The sequence below is a fragment of the Rosa chinensis genome, chromosome 1 (assembly GCF_002994745.2).
Source record: "Rosa chinensis cultivar Old Blush chromosome 1, RchiOBHm-V2, whole genome shotgun sequence".
Classification (NCBI taxonomy): domain Eukaryota; kingdom Viridiplantae; phylum Streptophyta; class Magnoliopsida; order Rosales; family Rosaceae; genus Rosa; species Rosa chinensis.
The window spans coordinates 3,469,598-3,487,767 of NC_037088.1; the positions used below are offsets into that span (position 1 = coordinate 3,469,598).

Consider the following 18,170-nt stretch of genomic DNA (forward strand, 5'->3'; position numbering starts at 1 on the left):
CAAGCATATGGTGGGCGGTAGTCTGATGAAAGAACATTTATTCTTTCAGAAGTGTAGGTGTAAAAACCAGTGATGCTCTAATGCCTTGTTTAGAAAACAAGAAATGAGATATGTCTAGGTCAGGCCTCTAAACACATTTGGAAACCGTATTTGAGGACTGATTTAGAATTACAATATACTTCTTTTTGATGAGTACAATATATTTTAGTGTCCAACAAATGCTATTATGCATATGCATGTAGTTTATAATTTTTTCTTGAAAGCTAGTATGAGTGTGCCAAAATTAGTGTGATTTATGTTTGATGGACAATGTCAGCCTAAAACTGGTTATGATGAATTTAATGCTGAGGAAAGTACGGCTGTCTTATGGACACTTTTGTTAGGAAATTCGGGTCACCTTCCGAATTCCCTAGCCTAAGACCGAAACTGAATCAAGACAATAATCACAAACTATGCAAGCAAACACAAGATTGTTGACGAGATTCGGTCAAACAGTTGACCTACATCCCCGGTTGATGATGATGGTGGATCCACTAAACGAGAAGAAGATTACAAACTTTTGAAGAACGTTTTGGTTCTTCCACTCAAATAACCTCTCTCCTCACAACCCAAATTCTCAATAGATAATTCTCAAATACACCCGATCTCTCAAAGCTTGCAACTCTCTAAAATCTCTGAAATTATCAGAACTCTCAATTGATCCACACCTAAAGCTATGCCTCTAAGATCCTATTTATAGGCTCACAATTAGTTAGACTTATAATAGGATTCAGAATCATAGAAGGTAATCCTAAACCTTTACTTCCAAGGAAAAACTCCATAAATCCTAGATACACTAGAATAGCTTACCCAAAGCCTTCAGAAGTAAAGAATCCAAAACAGACAAGGAATTAGATATTGAGCCGCAATCCTAACAACTTTTACTTTGAGGTGTACAGTAGGCATGTTTTACCTTTTTGTACTGTACTGGTAATCATCATAAGTTTAATGCAAAGAAAAGTTTCACTTATTATCTGGTGACCTGATGCCAGGTGCCCCCTCAATTCTATGGCTTGCATCATGGTAGAATGCCCTTGCCCCTTGAAATGGAAGAGGAGCCTGTTTATGTAAATGCCAAGCAATACCATGGTATTTTGAGACGAAGACAGTCACGTGCTAAAGCTGAGCTTGAAAGGAAGCTTATAAAAGTTAGGAAGGTAAGTTAATGATTTAGGTCTCTTCATCCTCTGTAGACTTTAACAAAAATCTAAAGGAATACACAAGTAGCCTGATTGGTGCTGGTTGCCCCTTTGCTGTTAATGTTATGAGAAATTCTTAGGTGGGGGTTTCCCCACCACGTGGCTTTAGAGCCACCCAATAAGAACAAAGAAATTTTTTTCTCTTTTCTGAAACTGCCCCTGCTCCCTTAATGTACAATACCCAAAAGACCCCCCTGCTAGACAGTGATTGGTCTGCCCTATTGCCACGTGGTGCGGGTGCCCCACGCAAGTCTTTCTCTAATGTTATTATGGCTTTGACAAGGTCTACATTTCCCCACATGCTTCCGTTTTTCATCCTGTGTAGACTTTAACAAAAATATAAAGTACACAGTAGCCTGATTGGTGCTGGTTGCCCCTTGGCTGTTAATGTTTTTAAAGCTTTGACAAGGTCTATATTTCCCCACATGCTCCCCTTTTTCTACAGATCTTCCACACTATTTATAAGCATATAGATGAAGACACAACTTCTGAAGGCGTGTTATGCCTTGTGGACTTTGCTAATTAAATGATAGCTGGAAGTACCGTAAGTGATTGTGCTATATATGATTTTGTTTTCTATTTGGCAGCCATATCTTCATGAGTCTCGTCACCAGCATGCGTTGAGGAGAGCAAGGGGTTGTGGAGGCCGTTTCCTTAATACGAAGAAGCAAGATGATAGTGATGCAAATTCCTCATCAGAAAAAACCATTAATTTGGATGCAAATTTTTCACCCAAATCTGCCAAATCTGGTTTTGAGTGCTTTCCTAATGATAGCAATGGCAATTTCGTTTCCTCCAATGTCCAGCAAGAAGGATCAGGTTCATGGTTCAGGACACTCAATAACCACACACTCTCCAACGGTAATGGCAGTGGCCATGTCCCGTCATCATTAACGTATCGTACAACATTTAATGACGGCAAGGAAGGTGTTTTCCTTGGTCAACAGAAGGAAACAATTCAGTTGAATGGATCCTCTCGTGGGGCCATTCACAGTAAATGACAAAATTCCCCTATGAGGTTGTGGTACCTTATGGGCGATAGTTATTAATTTTATATAACAAATCATAAGATCAGATATACCATTGATGTTATCTCTCTCTTATGGGGGCTTGCCTATCTTGCAGGTGTTGCTGAAGGTGTGCAGTCTCCAGCTTGGAAAAACCCTTCTTGTGCAATGTCTGTCAGGCAATTCATTCTTGGCTTCAGTTACTTTGTAATTATTGGGACGATACCACAGGAGATAGGTGATGGATTCCATGCTGTCTTCAGTCATGAACCACTTCCACTCACCCCCTGTTGTTGACGCAGTAAAGCAAGGAACTGTTTGGAACTTTAGAAAATAGTTGTGGGAACGTAGAATTGAAACAGTGTTGTTTTCCTATTTTGTAAGTGTGTTAAGACTTTCTGTAGAGGCAAAGAGAGCTTATTGTATCTACTTAATAGAGTTTCTCTACACTCCCTCCCATATTTTGGAGTTTATTGCATCCATGTACTGGTCTATAGATTGTGACTGATGCACCTGCTACTTCCCATTGTGGAAGGGAGTTTGCTTTAGAATGGAATCTTTAAAGGTTTTGTGGGAAATTGTAATGGGTGTTTATTTCACTTGGCATAAAGTGCTGAGTATACACTATCTCAGCTTGATTTTAAGGTCAAAATTTCAGGAACCCTATTTTGGCCTTGAAGGTTTGAATAAAATTGTTAGGTGTGTTGTTTTGTACATGGTGAGTAGTGCAAACAAGAACAAGTCTTTTGTGATGTTCTGTACTGCGGTTCACTGTTTATTCCCTTTTAATGGAATATCAAGTTAGCAAACTTCCATAGGTAAGTCCACAACAATTATTTTGCAAAACTCAACATACTTTTTCTCGGCGATTTAAATTTCCAATTGTTTAGAGTAACGTGTTACTCAAGATATGTGAAGATCCTAGAAGGAGCCTAGAGGGGGGTGAATAGGCTCACAACCAATTTTTTCCGTTCAAAACTTTCTCAGGGATTGCAACTGGGTGATCAATCCTGAGTGCTGATATTGAACAGAATATATTGAACAATCAAGCAAACCAACTAAAGCATTAAAGAACACAGATTTTTGTTAACGCAGTAAACACCCTATCGAGGGAAAACATCTGCGTGGCCTTTAACTCTTGAAAGACCAAAACCAATTCACTATGAAACCAAATTACAAGATTACAACACAGTGATTGCACTGAACTCGGCAACCATTCTAGACTGACTCACTAGACTGTTTGTACTTAACTCTTGCTAATTGTTTACACAAGTGAACAACTCAGAAATCTCAGCTATGAAATAAGCTATGAACGCAGCAAGTTCTTTCTTGGAGATTTCACCTTTGAAGTTTGCAATACCCAAATGACCTCATGGGATGCAAGATATGATATGTATGAATGATTGAATGGTTTGTTGTTTTTCAAATTGTTTTCAACATGGAACAAGACACTTTGAAAAACAGAAAACCAAAGAGATAGAACTTTAAACAACAAAGGGATTGAAAGCCCAAATATTTTCAATGCTTGAGAATGAACAGAGAACCCATATATATATAGGAGGAAGAGAAAGCACAGTTCACTCAAAGAACCCTTAAACTTAATTGGAGATGGTAAACCCATACCCATAATTTCAGATTGCCCATGTAAACCCATGCTCCTAATTTCAATTGGGAATACCAATTCAAGAAACCAAAACACTCAAGCTCCATAATCAAAACTGACATAGGAATGGAACCCATGAAAAACCATTGGGTTTGAGAAAGAGATGCCATGCATGAGTTTACTTGAGCCATGGGAAGAGGGGTCTTCTTTTGAACTGCAAGGTTGAAGCTTGATCTTGGACAAGACAACAAGATGAGATGGGATGGGGAAGCACGACAACAAGGAAGCAAAGCAGCAAACTGATGAGGTAGCAAGTTCCAATTGAACTAGTCTTCAAACTTTGCCTTTGGCTTTCGACAGCAAGGTAGCCACACATAAGAGAAGAGGAAGTAATTAAGTTGCAATTTCTCTATCAAGCTAAAGTGGGGAAGCTGCCAGCAAACTGATCTTCAAGTCTTCACGTGGGTCTTTGACAGCAAGATAAGAAGAGGCAAGTTGCAATCATGCTAAGATGGGGAAGCTGACAGCAAGGCAACCACAACAATTGTAATTAAACAATTATGGGCTTGGGCTGCAACCTTGGGCTTTTGTGAAGAAGGAATGCCAACACTATACTAACAATCTCCCCCTTTGGCATTCCTAAACAAAACACTACTTTGCAACACAATACTAGCCTAATACTTAGACAGCAGTTGCAAAACAAACCTGAAACAATTGCACAAGAAATACCAGGTGAAGCATGGGCAATTAAGGCACAAGAAAAACAATGCAGCCAACCAAAGCATTTTAAGATCACATGAAGCATTAGCAATAAGGAACTGCCACAAAGGCACCTAATACTTCTCCCCCTTTTTGTCTAGGAATGACAAAGGGAAAATGCTATCAACAAGAACAGAAAACATCCTTTCAAGAGTACAAAATCTGCAGAAAAATGCAAATGGCCAACTTGGATAACATTTTTGAAATAACAACCTTCAATTTTGAAGAACACAAGGAAGACCACATGTATCAATGAATACTCCCCCTCAATATATGCAGCGGATTATTGAGAATTTTAAAAATGCAAGCAAGCAAGGATGAAGGACATAGTCAATCCTAGATTTATCTTGAAAAGCCAGGCAAAGAGCCACAGAGGATTGTAGAGCACATTTGAATCCCACCAGATCCCACAAAGAAACTCAAGACAATTTGACAGTTCCTTTTTGTAAACACAGCTCAAAGATGACTTGTATCATTTCATGATTCTTGAATTTTTTTTAGAAACTTGAGCTAAACCTCCAAGGGATAAGAATTGATACATAAGAGATTACAAAGGAATGAGATGAAGTCCTATTTCTTTTCATTGATCCTTATCTCTCCAATTTTTTTTTTTTTTTTAATTTATTTAGCTCATAATCATTGGCTTTGTTAAGCTGGAGCTTTTAGGAATAAACCCATATTTGTGACCCATGTAACAAGTCTTATGTCAATGGCTCTCAAACCAGTTGGTTTTAAGGCATTAAGTGTAACAAGGACACTCCAAAGGACATATCAACTCGAGTCAAAAAGAGGATATCAAACAAGAAGATACCACCGGGGTGACCAAGCCATTCCCTTTTCTTCCCAATCCTCATATCGTTCACCACGACCGAGGCCTGTTTACTTTGGGAATAGCCTGGCCAAGCTTCTCTAAATTTTTTCACAAAGAAGCATACACTACTCATCTCAAACCAACACAAAAACTGAGCACAATATGAAACCCCACAAGAGATTTAGGTGCAAGAGTTTAAGATGATAGACTTTTTAACAAAAATGAGCAGTGAACAATAGAAAGCAGATGCAAAGAGTCTTGAGAACCTTGAGTAACCAAGGAAGAAGAAATTATGAACACACTACCCTCTGATCTTAGATCAAGACATGATCAGTATTTTCCAGGATTGAAACAATGCATGCAATCCCCAAAGGAAATAAACCACTTATTTTTCACAACCTACACTAAATGCATCACACATAATATATAACAAACAGCCTGTATATATGAGTGAGAATATTCAAACAGTAGAGCACACTCCAATAGACTTCCTAAGAGACTCAAAACGAAGGTTGTCTAAAGGTTTTGTAAACAAATCAGCCAATTGATTTTCAGTGGGAATAAATTCCAGCTCAAGGATATTTGCATCAACAAGATCACGAATGAAATGATATCGAATATCAATATGCTTTGTGCGTGAGTGCTGAACAGGATTCTTAGAGATGTTAATGGCACTAGTGTTGTCACAAAAGATTGACAACTTACCTTGAGGGAAACCATAGTCGTTCAACATTTGTTTCATCCATAACATTTGGGTGCAACAACTACCAGCTGCAATGTACTCGGCTTCGGCAGTTGAGAGAGACACACAGTTTTGCTTCTTGCTATGCCATGAAACAAGATTGTTTCCCACAAAGAAACATCCACCCGAGGTGCTTCTTCGATCATCCACATTTCCTGCCCAATCCGAGTCAGTATAACCTGCAATCTCAACATTGGAATCAAAGGTGTACACCACCCCATAGTTAGAAGTTCCAGAAACATATCTAATGATGCGTTTAACAGCCTTTAGATGTGATTCCTTAGGATTAGCTTGATATCTAGCACAAACACCAACACTAAAAGAAATATCGGGTCTGCTAGCAGTAAGGTACAACAAGCTTCCTATCATGCTTTTATACAAGGTTTGATCAACACTAATTCCAGTCAAATCCACATCAAGTTTTGAACTAGTTCCCATGGGATTTCGGACAGCAGTAGCAGCATCCAAGCCAAACTTTTTCACAAGGTCATTGGCATATTTGGTTTGAGAGATGTAGAGACCATCACTCCTTTGTTGGACTTGCAGACCAAGAAAATAATTTAATTTGCCACACAAACTCATTTCAAACTCATTTTTCATGATATTAGTGAATTCTTCAATCAATGAATCTGAAGTTGAACCAAAAACAATGTCATCCACATAGACTTGAGCAAGAATTAAATGATGAGAAGTTCTTTTTACAAACAAAGTTTTGTCAATTGAACCTCTAACATAGCCTTTATCCAAAAGATGAGAGGAAAGTCTCTCATACCAAGCTCTAGGGGCTTGTTTCAGCCCATAAAGAGCTTTCTTAAGTCTATACACATGGTCGGGATGGATAGGATCTATGAATCCTGCAGGTTGTTCAACATACACTTCTTCTTGAAGAACACCATTTAAAAACGCACTTTTCACATCCATTTGATAAAGAATAAACCTCAAATGACATGCAATGGCAAAGAGAAGACGAACAGATTCAAGCCTTGCAACGGGGGCAAAGGTTTCATCAAAATCAAGACCTTCAACTTGAGAATACCCTTGAGCAACAAGCCTTGCTTTGGTGCGGGTAATCTGACCCTTTTCATCAGATTTGTTTTTGAAAATCCATTTTGTTCCAATGACATTTGAAGAGTCCGGTCTAGGAACCAAATACCACACATCATTTCTAGCAAATTGACTCAATTCATCTTGCATGGCATTTATCCAATTAACATCACACAAAGCCTCTTTAGCATTTTTAGGTTCTATAACAGAAACAAAACCATAAAATGTAATGATGCTAATATCTTCTTGATGCTTTGCAATGAAGCATGAAAGAATAGAGAGATTGCTTACAACCCTTTTTGCTTGTCTCCTTGTTTTCAAACCATCATTCACATCACCAATGATGTCAGAGGAGGAATGATCCTTATGCACTTGCTGCTGTCCAGTTCTGTAAACAGGCTGGATTGTAGAGGTATCATCAATCCCCTCTGAAACTTCCTCATCTTCTTGGCCTTCAGCAGCAGCATCATCATCATTTTCTCTCTCGAAAAGTACCTGATCAAAACTTATACAAGGAGTATGTGAGAGCACAATTGAGTCATCAATAGAGACATTAATGGTTTCCATCACAGAATAAGTTCTCTTGTTATAAACCCTATAAGCTCTACTATTCAATGAATAACCAAGAAAGACTCCTTTGTCACTTTTAGCATCAAATTTGGCAAGATATTCTCTATCCCTATAGATGTAACAAGGGCTGCCAAACACTCTCAAATGGCTCACATTTGGTTTCTTTCCTTTCAAAATCTCATAAGGAGTTTTTTCAGTTCCCGATCTAAAGATGACCCTATTGATGGTATAGCAAGCATTGCTAATCGCTTCTGCCCAAAAAGTATGAGCAAGACCAGCAGAGTTTAGCATAACTCTTCCCATTTCAATTAAAACCCTGTTTTTCCTTTCCACAACACCATTTTGTTGCGGAGTTATGGGAGCCGAGAACTCATGCTTAATTCCCATATCATTACAAAACTCATCAAATGAAGCATTTTCAAATTCAGTTCCATGATCAGTTCTAAGTCTTACAATGCATTTATTTGAAGAGTATTGCTCATTTGAAATCATTTTGCACAAGTTTTGAAAGTTGTCAAAAGCATCAGATTTTTCACACAAGAATTTCACCCAAGTGAACCTAGAAAAATCATCGACTAGAACAAGCATGTACTTCTTACCACCTAAGCTTTTGGTTTGAACAGGTCCAACCAGATCCATATGCATTAAATCCAAAGGTTGTGAAGTAGACATAGAATTAATGACCCTATGTGAGGAACGAGTTTGCTTACCAAGCTTGCAACCCTCACACATACCGGTTGGTTTCCCACTCAATTTGGGCAAACCCCTTACCCCTTCTTTGGTGGAGAGCTTCACCAAGTCTTGGTAGTTCACATGGCAGAGCCGTCTATGCCAAAGATTTAGAGTATCATCAGTCGAGGAGGAACTAAGACAAATCTGAGAAGAAACAGAATCATTAGCATTGACACAATAACAATGATCTTTGGACCGTAGTCCACCCATAACACTCTTACCCTTACCATCAAGAACAAGACATCTCAGCTTATTGAATCTAACCTCTTCAAAGTCATCACTCAATTGACTCACACTAATAAGATTAGCTTGGAGCCCTTCAACATACAACACATTTTTTAAATTTGGGATACCAGGAGCAGTTACAATCCCTTTTCCCACAACCTTTGCTTTCTTTCCATCACCAAAAGTGACAGAACCACTGATAGCCTCATCATAGAAGGATGAGAACCAGTTTTTATCACCTGTCATGTGCCTAGAGCACCCACTATCCAAATACCAAGTATCAGCTTTTCTAGATGATAGAGCCGTAAGAGCAACCAAATAAGTAGCAATGGAGTCATTTTCTTCAACATGTGAGAAACATAAAGAGGATAGAAGACACATTTCATAAGGTTCAGAATCAGTTCCACAAATGTCAAAGGGTTTAAAATCAGTAGAAGCAAGTGGATGAAATGACTTATTTTTCTTTGCCCAAACAACATTTTCTTTTCTCGGGATTGCAACAAGTTTAGCAATCCTACCAAATTCTTTCAAAGATTTTTCCAAAGTTGACTGTAAAGAAAGAAGCAGAGAGTTTTCATGAGACCTTGTAGACTTTTGAGGACTATTTCTGAGTTTATGACACCTTGGTCTAATGTGTCCAGTAATACCACAATGGTGACAAATAGGAATGAATTTTTTGGATGACTTAGGGACATTTTCTTTAGGTAGCAACCTACTTTTCACAAAAATAGTTGGCTTCTTAGAGGAGCGTTCTCCAGAATGAAAACCAAGACCCTTTTTGTCCCTATCAACTTTGCCCATTCCAATCATTTTGGAAACTTTATCAGATCCAATTGAAAATTTTGAAAACTTTTCTTGAGAATCATGTAAGGATTTTTCAAGAGAGATTTTTTCAGAAGTTAAAGAATTGACTAACCTGATTTGAGCATTCAAGTTCTCTTGCAGAGTCTCCACTTGACTTACCAATGCATTTCTTTCAATTTCCCACTTCTTCTTGCAGGATTGCAACTTCTCAGCTATCCCAGATTTTTTCTTTTTCACAAACAGCAAGTTGATCCTTCAATTCCTCAGTCTTTCCAATCATTATTTTTGAGGCCTTGTACAGTTGCTGGAACTTGTTAGAGGCTACCTCCTCGGATTGCTCATCATCATTAGATTCATCTAAGGACTCATTTTGGGTGGTACCAACAAGAGCAACATTTTCCTCTTCATGGTCGGACTGGGTTTCAGATTCACTATCACTCCAAGAGGTTTTAAAAGCTCTATTTGATTGAGACTTATATTTCTTGTTTGCACAATCAGCAGCAAGATGACCATATCCTTGACACTCAAAACATTTTGGTTTTTCACTGAAAAACTTCTTTTGAAAAGGCTTGGAAGACTTTGAGTATTTGTCATTAGAAGCATCATCGATTTGATTTCTTTTGGAAGAAGTGGAACCAGAAAAAATTTTAGAAGAGAATGGCCTTTCGGATTTAAGAAATTTTTTGAACTGTTTTGTGAGAACAGCAAATTCATCTAGATTAAAATCAGAAGGGTCTTCTTCTTTTTTCAAAGTGCTTAAAGCAATTGATTTTTCTTTCTTACCCTTTCTTCTTTTTGACTCAAAGGTTTTCAAATTTCCTACAAGCTCATCTAATGAGTATGAATCAAGATCTTGAGCTTCCTCAATGGCAATTTGCTTAGCCTCAAAACTAGGAGGAAGAGCTCGAAGAAACTTTTTCACAATTCTATGCTCTAAAATAGGATCACCCAACCCATGACATTGATTGGTAATATTGATGAGGCGACTATGGAAGTCATCAACAGATTCATCCTCTCTCATAGTCATTTCTTCAAATTCAAGCACAAGGCTTTGAAGTTTTTGTGCCTTCACCTTTTTGTTACCCTCATGAGTGGTTTGAAGTAATTCCCAAGAAGCTTTAGCAGTTGGACAATTTGTAATTCTTTTTCTTTCCTTATCCGACAAGGCAGCGAAAAGGCTATAGCGAGCTTTAGTATCACATTTGTGATCAAATTGCTCAGCAACAGTCCACTCACCTCTTGGTTTAGGAATAGGATTTGAAGTTTCAGTTTCCTTTTTAGTTGGTTCTATCCAACCCTTCTCTATAATGTTCCACAACTTATCCTCTTGAGATTGCAGGAAAGCCATCATCATTACTTTCCATTGAGAATAATCTTTCCCATCAAAATATGGAGGAGAGTTAATGGAACTAGAGACTCTATCACGGTCCATTCTAGGAGTCCAGAGGAACACACTAACACAGGTTAGTGACCCGCTCTGGTACCAATTGAAGATCCTAGAAGGAGCCTAGAGGGGGGTGAATAGGCTCACAACCAATTTTTTCCGTTCAAAACTTTCTCAGGGATTGCAACTGGGTGATCAATCCTGAGTGCTGATATTGAACAGAATATATTGAACAATCAAGCAAACCAACTAAAGCATTAAAGAACACAGATTTTTGTTAACGCAGTAAACACCCTATCGAGGGAAAACATTTGCGTGGCCTTTAACTCTTGAAAGACCAAAACCAATTCACTATGAAACCAAATTACAAGATTACAACACAGTGATTGCACTGAACTCGGCAACCATTCTAGACTGACTCACTAGACTGTTTGTACTTAACTCTTGCTAATTGTTTACACAAGTGAACAACTCAGAAATCTCAGCTATGAAACAAGCTATGAACGCAGCAAGTTCTTTCTTGGAGATTTCACCTTTGAAGTTTGCAATACCCAAATGACCTCATGGGATGCAAGATATGATATGTATGAATGATTGAATGGTTTGTTGTTTTTCAAATTGTTTTCAACATGGAACAAGACACTTTGAAAAACAGAAAACCAAAGAGATAGAACTTTAAACAACAAAGGGATTGAAAACCCAAATATTTTCAATGCTTGAGAATGAACAGAGAACCCATATATATATAGGAGGAAGAGAAAGCACAGTTCACTCAAAGAACCCTTAAACTCAATTGGAGATGGTAAACCCATACCCATAATTTCAGATTGCCCATGTAAACCTATGCTCCTAATTTCAATTGGGAATACCAATTCAAGAAACCAAAACACTCAAGCTCCATAATCAAAACTGACATAGGAATGGAACCCATGAAAAACCATTGGGTTTGAGAAAGAGATGCCATGCATGAGCTTACTTGAGCCATGGGAAGAGGGGTCTTCTTTTGAACTGCAAGGTTGAAGCTTGATCTTGGACAAGACAACAAGATGAGATGGGATGGGGAAGCACGACAACAAGGCAGCAAAGCAGCAAACTGATGAGGTAGCAAGTTCCAATTGAACTAGTCTTCAAACTTTGCCTTTGGCTTTCGACAGCAAGGTAGCCACACACAAGAGAAGAGGAAGTAATTAAGTTGCAATTTCTCTATCAAGCTAAAGTGGGGAAGCTGCCAGCAAACTGATCTTCAAGTCTTCACGTGGGTCTTTGACAGCAAGATAAGAAGAGGCAAGTTGCAATCATGCTAAGATGGGGAAGCTGACAGCAAGGCAACCACAACAATTGTAATTAAACAATTATGGGCTTGGGCTGCAACCTTGGGCTTTTGTGAAGAAGGAATGCCAACACTATACTAACAATATGAATTATGTCTACAACCCTACGACGATTTTATTGACATATTAGGGCATCGAGTTCGAGATGTCTAGGCTCAGATGTGAATGATGCCAAATTGCCAAGGACAATTAGTTTGAAATTACAATCATTTAAGTAATATCTAGGGTTTAGGGTTTAGAGTAAACAATTCTACTTACTAAACTAAGGGAGTTCAGAGAATAAGTTGTTAACACTAATTTGATTGGTGCCTACTCAGCTACTGTGTTGGGTTTATTAGGGGATTCTATTGCATTGATATTTGTAAGTATGCATGGTTGATATCCCCCTAGCAGCCGTGCTTTATTGTTTAGTAACAGTCAAGCTAGAAGATTCATATATGAAAGACCTATTTTCTGTTTGGTCTAGTACTGGAGGTTGCCTATTGAGTATGGACTGGATATTGATTTACTCTCACATTCCATATCCCTAACCTCGGTAAAGGTCGGTTCTATTCTAATTCTTGGTATGATGCCAAGACTATCTAGTCTGTGTCTTCTAAAGTTCATTTTGTTGCTACTATTACCATGGCTTAGTTTTAAATAAATGCTTCCCATATCAAATGCTCCTTCATGAACCATTGTGTTCTCAGGTACAAGGTTGATTGGATTCTAGTATCTTCATAATGTTGAAGAACTGCCTTCAAACAAGGAAATGCAAACTTCCAGAATGGTCCAAACTTGGACAAAATTTTGATAGCGTGTCCATTGTCCACCTTTTCCTTGATCCCTTAAAAATAAGGGTATCTGACCTGAGATTTTGTTATTAGAGAGATACAAAATTTCTAAACCAGTGAGCTCGAAAAAAGTAGTCAGAATCCAAAAAGGTTGCCGCTGAGATATAAAGATATGGGTATCTGACATGAGAATTTCAGATGGATTGGAGAGGGCAAAAGCTAGCGGAGGAGCTGATGCAGATTCTGCTATTCGTGGTGGTGGGTTTCAGATGATGGTTCTGGTGTTTGCTGGCAATGTCATTGGTCATTGTACCCAATTAATCGCAAACCCTCTCAAGTGGTTGGACCCTATTGAAGCTGAGAAGCATCCCAACCCTCCACCACGGCCACTCACTTTGAAAAACAAATCGTCTAAGAGGTAATAAGTGGCTCAGTTGTTTCACTATCACATCAATGGTTTACCATTTGATAGGGTTCAGTCTATTGTTTGTGACTTGCTTTTGATTCTGTGATATATTCTGAATTTGATATATACATTGCGCTCAGTTTTTGATTTGTCTTTGCTTAATACAAAGCTTTAGAGATAATGCGATGTTCGTTAGGCATATCCTAATGATGAAAAATTTCGTAATCTAAGAGACATGGATGAAATTACAATTGAAAGATTGGTGCTCCCTCTTTTGTTGGGGTTGAGGAACCATTTTTGATTGTGTTCGTTCTGTCCAGGCTGAAATCAGGCATTGCTGAGGGATTTCTTTTTTCATCAGTTCCACAATTTTGAAATTATGTCATCTTCCTTTCTTCCCTGATGTTGGCATCTTATTTCCGGATTTGTTGACCCTGACCCCAGAATTAAATGGTGGAAATACACACCAGAGGGTTGATTGTTTGGAAGTAACAATTGTGTCAAGGCTACCAATTGATCCCTTAAAAATAAGGGCATCTGACCTGTGAGCTTGTTATTAGAAAGATACAAAGTTCCTAAAGCAGTGAGCTGGGAAAGAATAGTCGGGATTGGTCCTTTAAAAAGATTGCTGCTGAGATTTACAACAATTTGCAAAGATGTTGGCAACCTTGGAATTTCACCACTCAAGTGATTTTGCCCAACTCGAGGTTTCAAGAAAGCAGTCATTGAGGCAATAGTGTTGGGGATATAGTGGGATAGTGCTGATTGTTGCCTTGTGAGTTCATGTTAACAAGATTGTTGCCACTTAAGTGATTTTGCCCAACTTGAAGTTCCAATAAAAAACTGATGCAGAACAGTTGGCAACTAAATTTGAAGAACAACTAGATCGTGCTAAAGGAGGAAAACGAAAAGTGACTAGTAGACAGGAAATAGCTCGGAGTTCGTTTGGGACGTACCTTACCTTTCCGGAATGGGAATTGCGTTAGAAACAAGACTCATGGCCATACCATGAGCTGTAGCATTTTTCGGGCTTTCGAGATCGTTTAGGGCCTCAAAACTGCATTTTTCTATTTTACCCGTTTTTGGTTTTCCTAGTTATTTTTGGTTTGTTTTCATTTTTATCCATGGGCTTTAGGGTTTCATTGTTAGTCGCCCTAGGGTATTTTTTCTCTTATTTATGTAGCCGCAAGCGGCTGCAGAACACATCTTTTCATCTTTAATCAATAAAATAGAGATTTTCTCTTTTATCTCTGGTGGACTCCAAAATCTTTTTGTTACGTTTATTGCTGGTAAACCTAGTTATCAATCCGACTGCGTCAAAAACTCATTGAGGCAATAGTGTTGGGGATACTGCTGAGATTGTTGCCTTGTAAGTTCATGTGACCCAAGATTCTGCGAATTTGAAACTGCAGTTGGTATTGAACCATTCAGACCATTCCAACTGATATTCCAACTGGTATTGAACCTCTCAAGTGATTTTGCCCAACCTGGGGTTCCAACAAAGAACTCATTGAGGCATTAGTGTTTGGGATACTGCTGAGATTGTTGCCATGTAAGTTTATGTCACTAAGATTCTGCAAGTTTGAAACCGCAGTTTGTATTGAACCATTTAGGCCATTCTAAATTTCTAACTAATATTCGCGACGCCTTTGAAAACACTGATTCTAACTGATATTCAATGGAGACAAAGGTTCGATAGTGGGAGAAGTTGTGTTATCTCCCTTTTCCTGTATTTTCGATCAATCTGGTTAACTTTTCATTGTATAAAAAATTAAAGTTGCTACATGTTGATATCTTTTGGTCACATAAGATGCAAATAGGCTGCGGAGTTCATGGGGGAGCCTTATCCTTGCTATTTATGTAGCAGACCGGATAATCCAATGATGCTTTTGTTAGATATTCCTTTGTGTTTTCAGCTTTGGTTCGTTGTTGTGTAATTTTGGTAGTTTATCTTATAAGAATGCAGATGGATAGTACCATTTCTCATATCAAATTAAAAAAGGCCTGTGTGTTCAGATAGAGTGCTCATATGTCGCAGGGAAAGAATTGTTATTCTGGTACTGAGCACAACTAGCTAGGGCATCTCTTGATCAAATCTTAAACAATCTATTTTAAGGCCTGCAATTTAAGCTCCCCTTATCAATTTTTGTTGCATTTGCGGCTAGGATTCCTTTAGCAAATGGTTCGGTTATGGGTTACGGAGGAAATTGGAGGGCAACATTTGCAACTTGAAAATGAATTTTTGACAGGCTCTGTTGGTTTTTTTTTTGGTTCAAATAGAACTTTCATTAGATGAAGCACATATTACAAAAGTAATACAGAGAAAATAGGAGTCCTAGGCCCAAGAACCCAATAGACAATCCATACCTAAAACTAAAACCGAAGCCCAAAAGCCCAAAATACCAAAAGAAACCTAGACCTAACACCAAGCTCTTCACTTCAACGCAGAGGCTGGCCGCCATGGTGATACTGCAACCAACTGAACCCGACAGAATCTTGACATCCAGAGGCCAAGTAAACTCTCCACCATCATTCTCCACACCTAAATTGCAAGCACAGGAAGAACTACAAGAACAAAACAAAGAACTTAGTAAAGGTAGTCGTGGAGGTGGAGACCACCATGCATCACAACACCACTGGTCCGGCGATGTCCACAATCTTCGGTGGTTTGCCGGTACTGCTGCAATCTTCATGTGTGGAGTTAAGTGAACAAGTCTCTGTCGAGACACCCAGGGTTGAATGTGAAGATGAGGTTGTGGAAAAAGAGAAAATTCGGATGAAGATGAGAGGGTGAGGTGTTTGAGATGGAGGAGAATGTGAGATTTGATAGTAGATTTGGAAATTTGATGAACAATTGGGCAAGAACAAGGAAAGATAGAAAGATAAAGAGACATAAACAGATCTAAAACTGAGACCAAGCTCAGGAAACTCACCACAAAAGGGTGGAAACACACCACAGAGGGTGGAGAAACCGGAGACTTGCCAAACTAAGAAAAAAAAAAACGGCAAAGGAGAGACTGGAATGCGTTACCTTTTGACAGAGATCGACCTCCCCCCAACTCTTACGCCTTCAATCTAGATCCCAAGGGATTAAGATTTGGGCAAAGAGAAGGGGGAGGGGTTTTTTTCCAGATCTACTTTCTCTCTCTACAGTTTAGAGAGAGAGGGTCTCGACTCTTCTTGACAGGCTCTGTTGGTTAAGAGAAGGTTTGTGATGGACAATATGATATATTGCTTAAATTGTATCATATTAACAGATATGAACCTCTTTTTTTGTGTCAAACATATGAGATTTAAATGTTGTTGTTGCATGAGATTTCAAGATCAAGTTAACAGATCATAGCAACACAGAGATAGTTAATCTTCAGTGGGAACAGAGCATGTCCTGCAGCCATGGTTTTTATTTTTTATTATTATGTTTGAGGTGCTAAATGACAAATTTGAAAGAAAAAAAAAAAAAACCAAGGGAGGTCCAAAGACTAGATCATAGCCTACGGCAAGTATCGAACGAAAAAAACCAAAAGGAAACAACAAAAAATACATAAAATGACAAGGAGCTCAGTTCCACAATTTTGAAATGATGTGATCTTGCTTTCCTCTCTGGCCTTGGAGGAGCGTTCGTCAAACCCTCATTTCCAGTTGCGTCGACCATGACCCAAGACTTGAAGTATGGAATCGGTCCAGAGAGCTGGTTGTTAGAAAGTGACAATTGTGTCAAGGCTCCCAATTGATCCGCTAAAAATGAGGGTATCCGACCTGAGAGTTTGTTATTTGAGAGATCCAAAGTTTCTAATTCCGTGAGGAGGGAAAAATGCTTCGGAATTCGTCCTTTAAACAGGTTGTTACTGAGATTTAAAGCAATCTGCAAAGATGTAGGCATCCTTGGAATGTCACCATTCAAGTGATTCTGACCAAGTTGGAGTTCTAACAGACTACTCATGGAGGCAAGTGTGGCGGGGATTTTCCCATTTAACATATTTGAAGATAGAATCAAAACTTCCAGCTTGGAAAGATCTCCCATTCCCTGAGGAATAGACCCGTAAAGACTATTTGTGCTTAGATCAATCAGAGTCAAATTCTGATAGCCCACAATTTCAACAGGCATTACACCGTGAAATCCATTGTTAGAAAGCACAAGCTCCTCCAAAACCATGCATTTCCCAAGATGAGTAGGAACAGACCCTCCAAAATGGTTGAAGCTAAGGTTCAAGCTTTTAAGCCCAATCAACCCATCCAGCTCCAAGGAAATGCTCCCAAACAAACTGTTATGAGAGAGGTCCAAGAACTCCAACCCAGCAAACCCAACAAAGCTAGGCAAGGAATCAGTCAAATTGTTATAACTGAAATTGAGTAGCTTTAGCCCATCTATGCTTCCACAAGCTGTGATAAACTCAGATGGGATTGTAGTCAGAAGGTTGTGTGACACATCAAGAATCTGCATGGACTCGATTTGGCAAACAATTGGAAGAAAATCCGAGGAAGATAGAGACCAATTTGATAGAGAAATTTGGGTTACAGATGAATGGTTCAGGGGATTGCACTCGACTCCTTCCCATTGACATGGGTTTGGTTCATGGTCGATATCCCATAACCATGTAGTAGTGTTTAGACTCTTGGAGAGATTGATCATAGTGGTTATTTGGTGTGAGGATAGTTCAGACAGCACCACAGGAATAGGATAACAAATAAAAAAGAAATAGAAGAATAGAGAGCTGGTGTGCCCATACTTGGTCATTTCAGC

At 38.8% G+C, this 18,170-nt stretch overlaps 2 protein-coding genes across 2 annotated transcripts; one reads left to right on the forward strand and one right to left on the reverse strand.

Moving 5' to 3' along the window:
- The first annotated feature begins 1,003 nt into the window (after positions 1 to 1,003).
- Positions 1,004 to 2,959, forward strand: LOC112193065 (nuclear transcription factor Y subunit A-7-like). Its single transcript, XM_040512387.1, has 3 exons — positions 1,004 to 1,196; positions 1,826 to 2,256; positions 2,364 to 2,959. Exons 1-2 carry the CDS (start codon positions 1,068 to 1,070, stop codon positions 2,237 to 2,239), a joined length of 543 nt encoding a protein of 180 aa, XP_040368321.1. The 5' UTR covers positions 1,004 to 1,067; the 3' UTR covers positions 2,240 to 2,256; positions 2,364 to 2,959.
- Positions 2,960 to 16,911: 13,952 nt separating this feature from the next.
- Positions 16,912 to 17,870, reverse strand: LOC112198542 (probable leucine-rich repeat receptor-like protein kinase At5g63930). Its single transcript, XM_024339690.2, has one exon. The coding sequence runs from the start codon at positions 17,868 to 17,870 to the stop codon at positions 16,914 to 16,916; it is 957 nt and encodes a 318-aa protein (XP_024195458.2). The 3' UTR covers positions 16,912 to 16,913.
- Between the last annotated feature and the right edge of the window lie 300 nt (positions 17,871 to 18,170).

What these genes read in the sequence shown, in the direction of transcription:
- LOC112193065 (XM_040512387.1), top strand. Translation starts at nt 1,068, where the DNA reads ATGCCCTTGCCCCTTGAAATGGAAGAGGAGCCTGTTTATGTAAATGCC. An exon ending in AGCTTATAAAAGTTAGGAAG is followed by an intron (nt 1,197 to 1,825) that starts GTAAGTTAATGA and finishes TCTATTTGGCAG; the next exon opens with CCATATCTTCATGAGTCTCG.
- LOC112198542 (XM_024339690.2), bottom strand. Translation starts at nt 17,870, where the DNA reads ATGCAGATTCTTGATGTGTCACACAACCTTCTGACTACAATCCCATCT.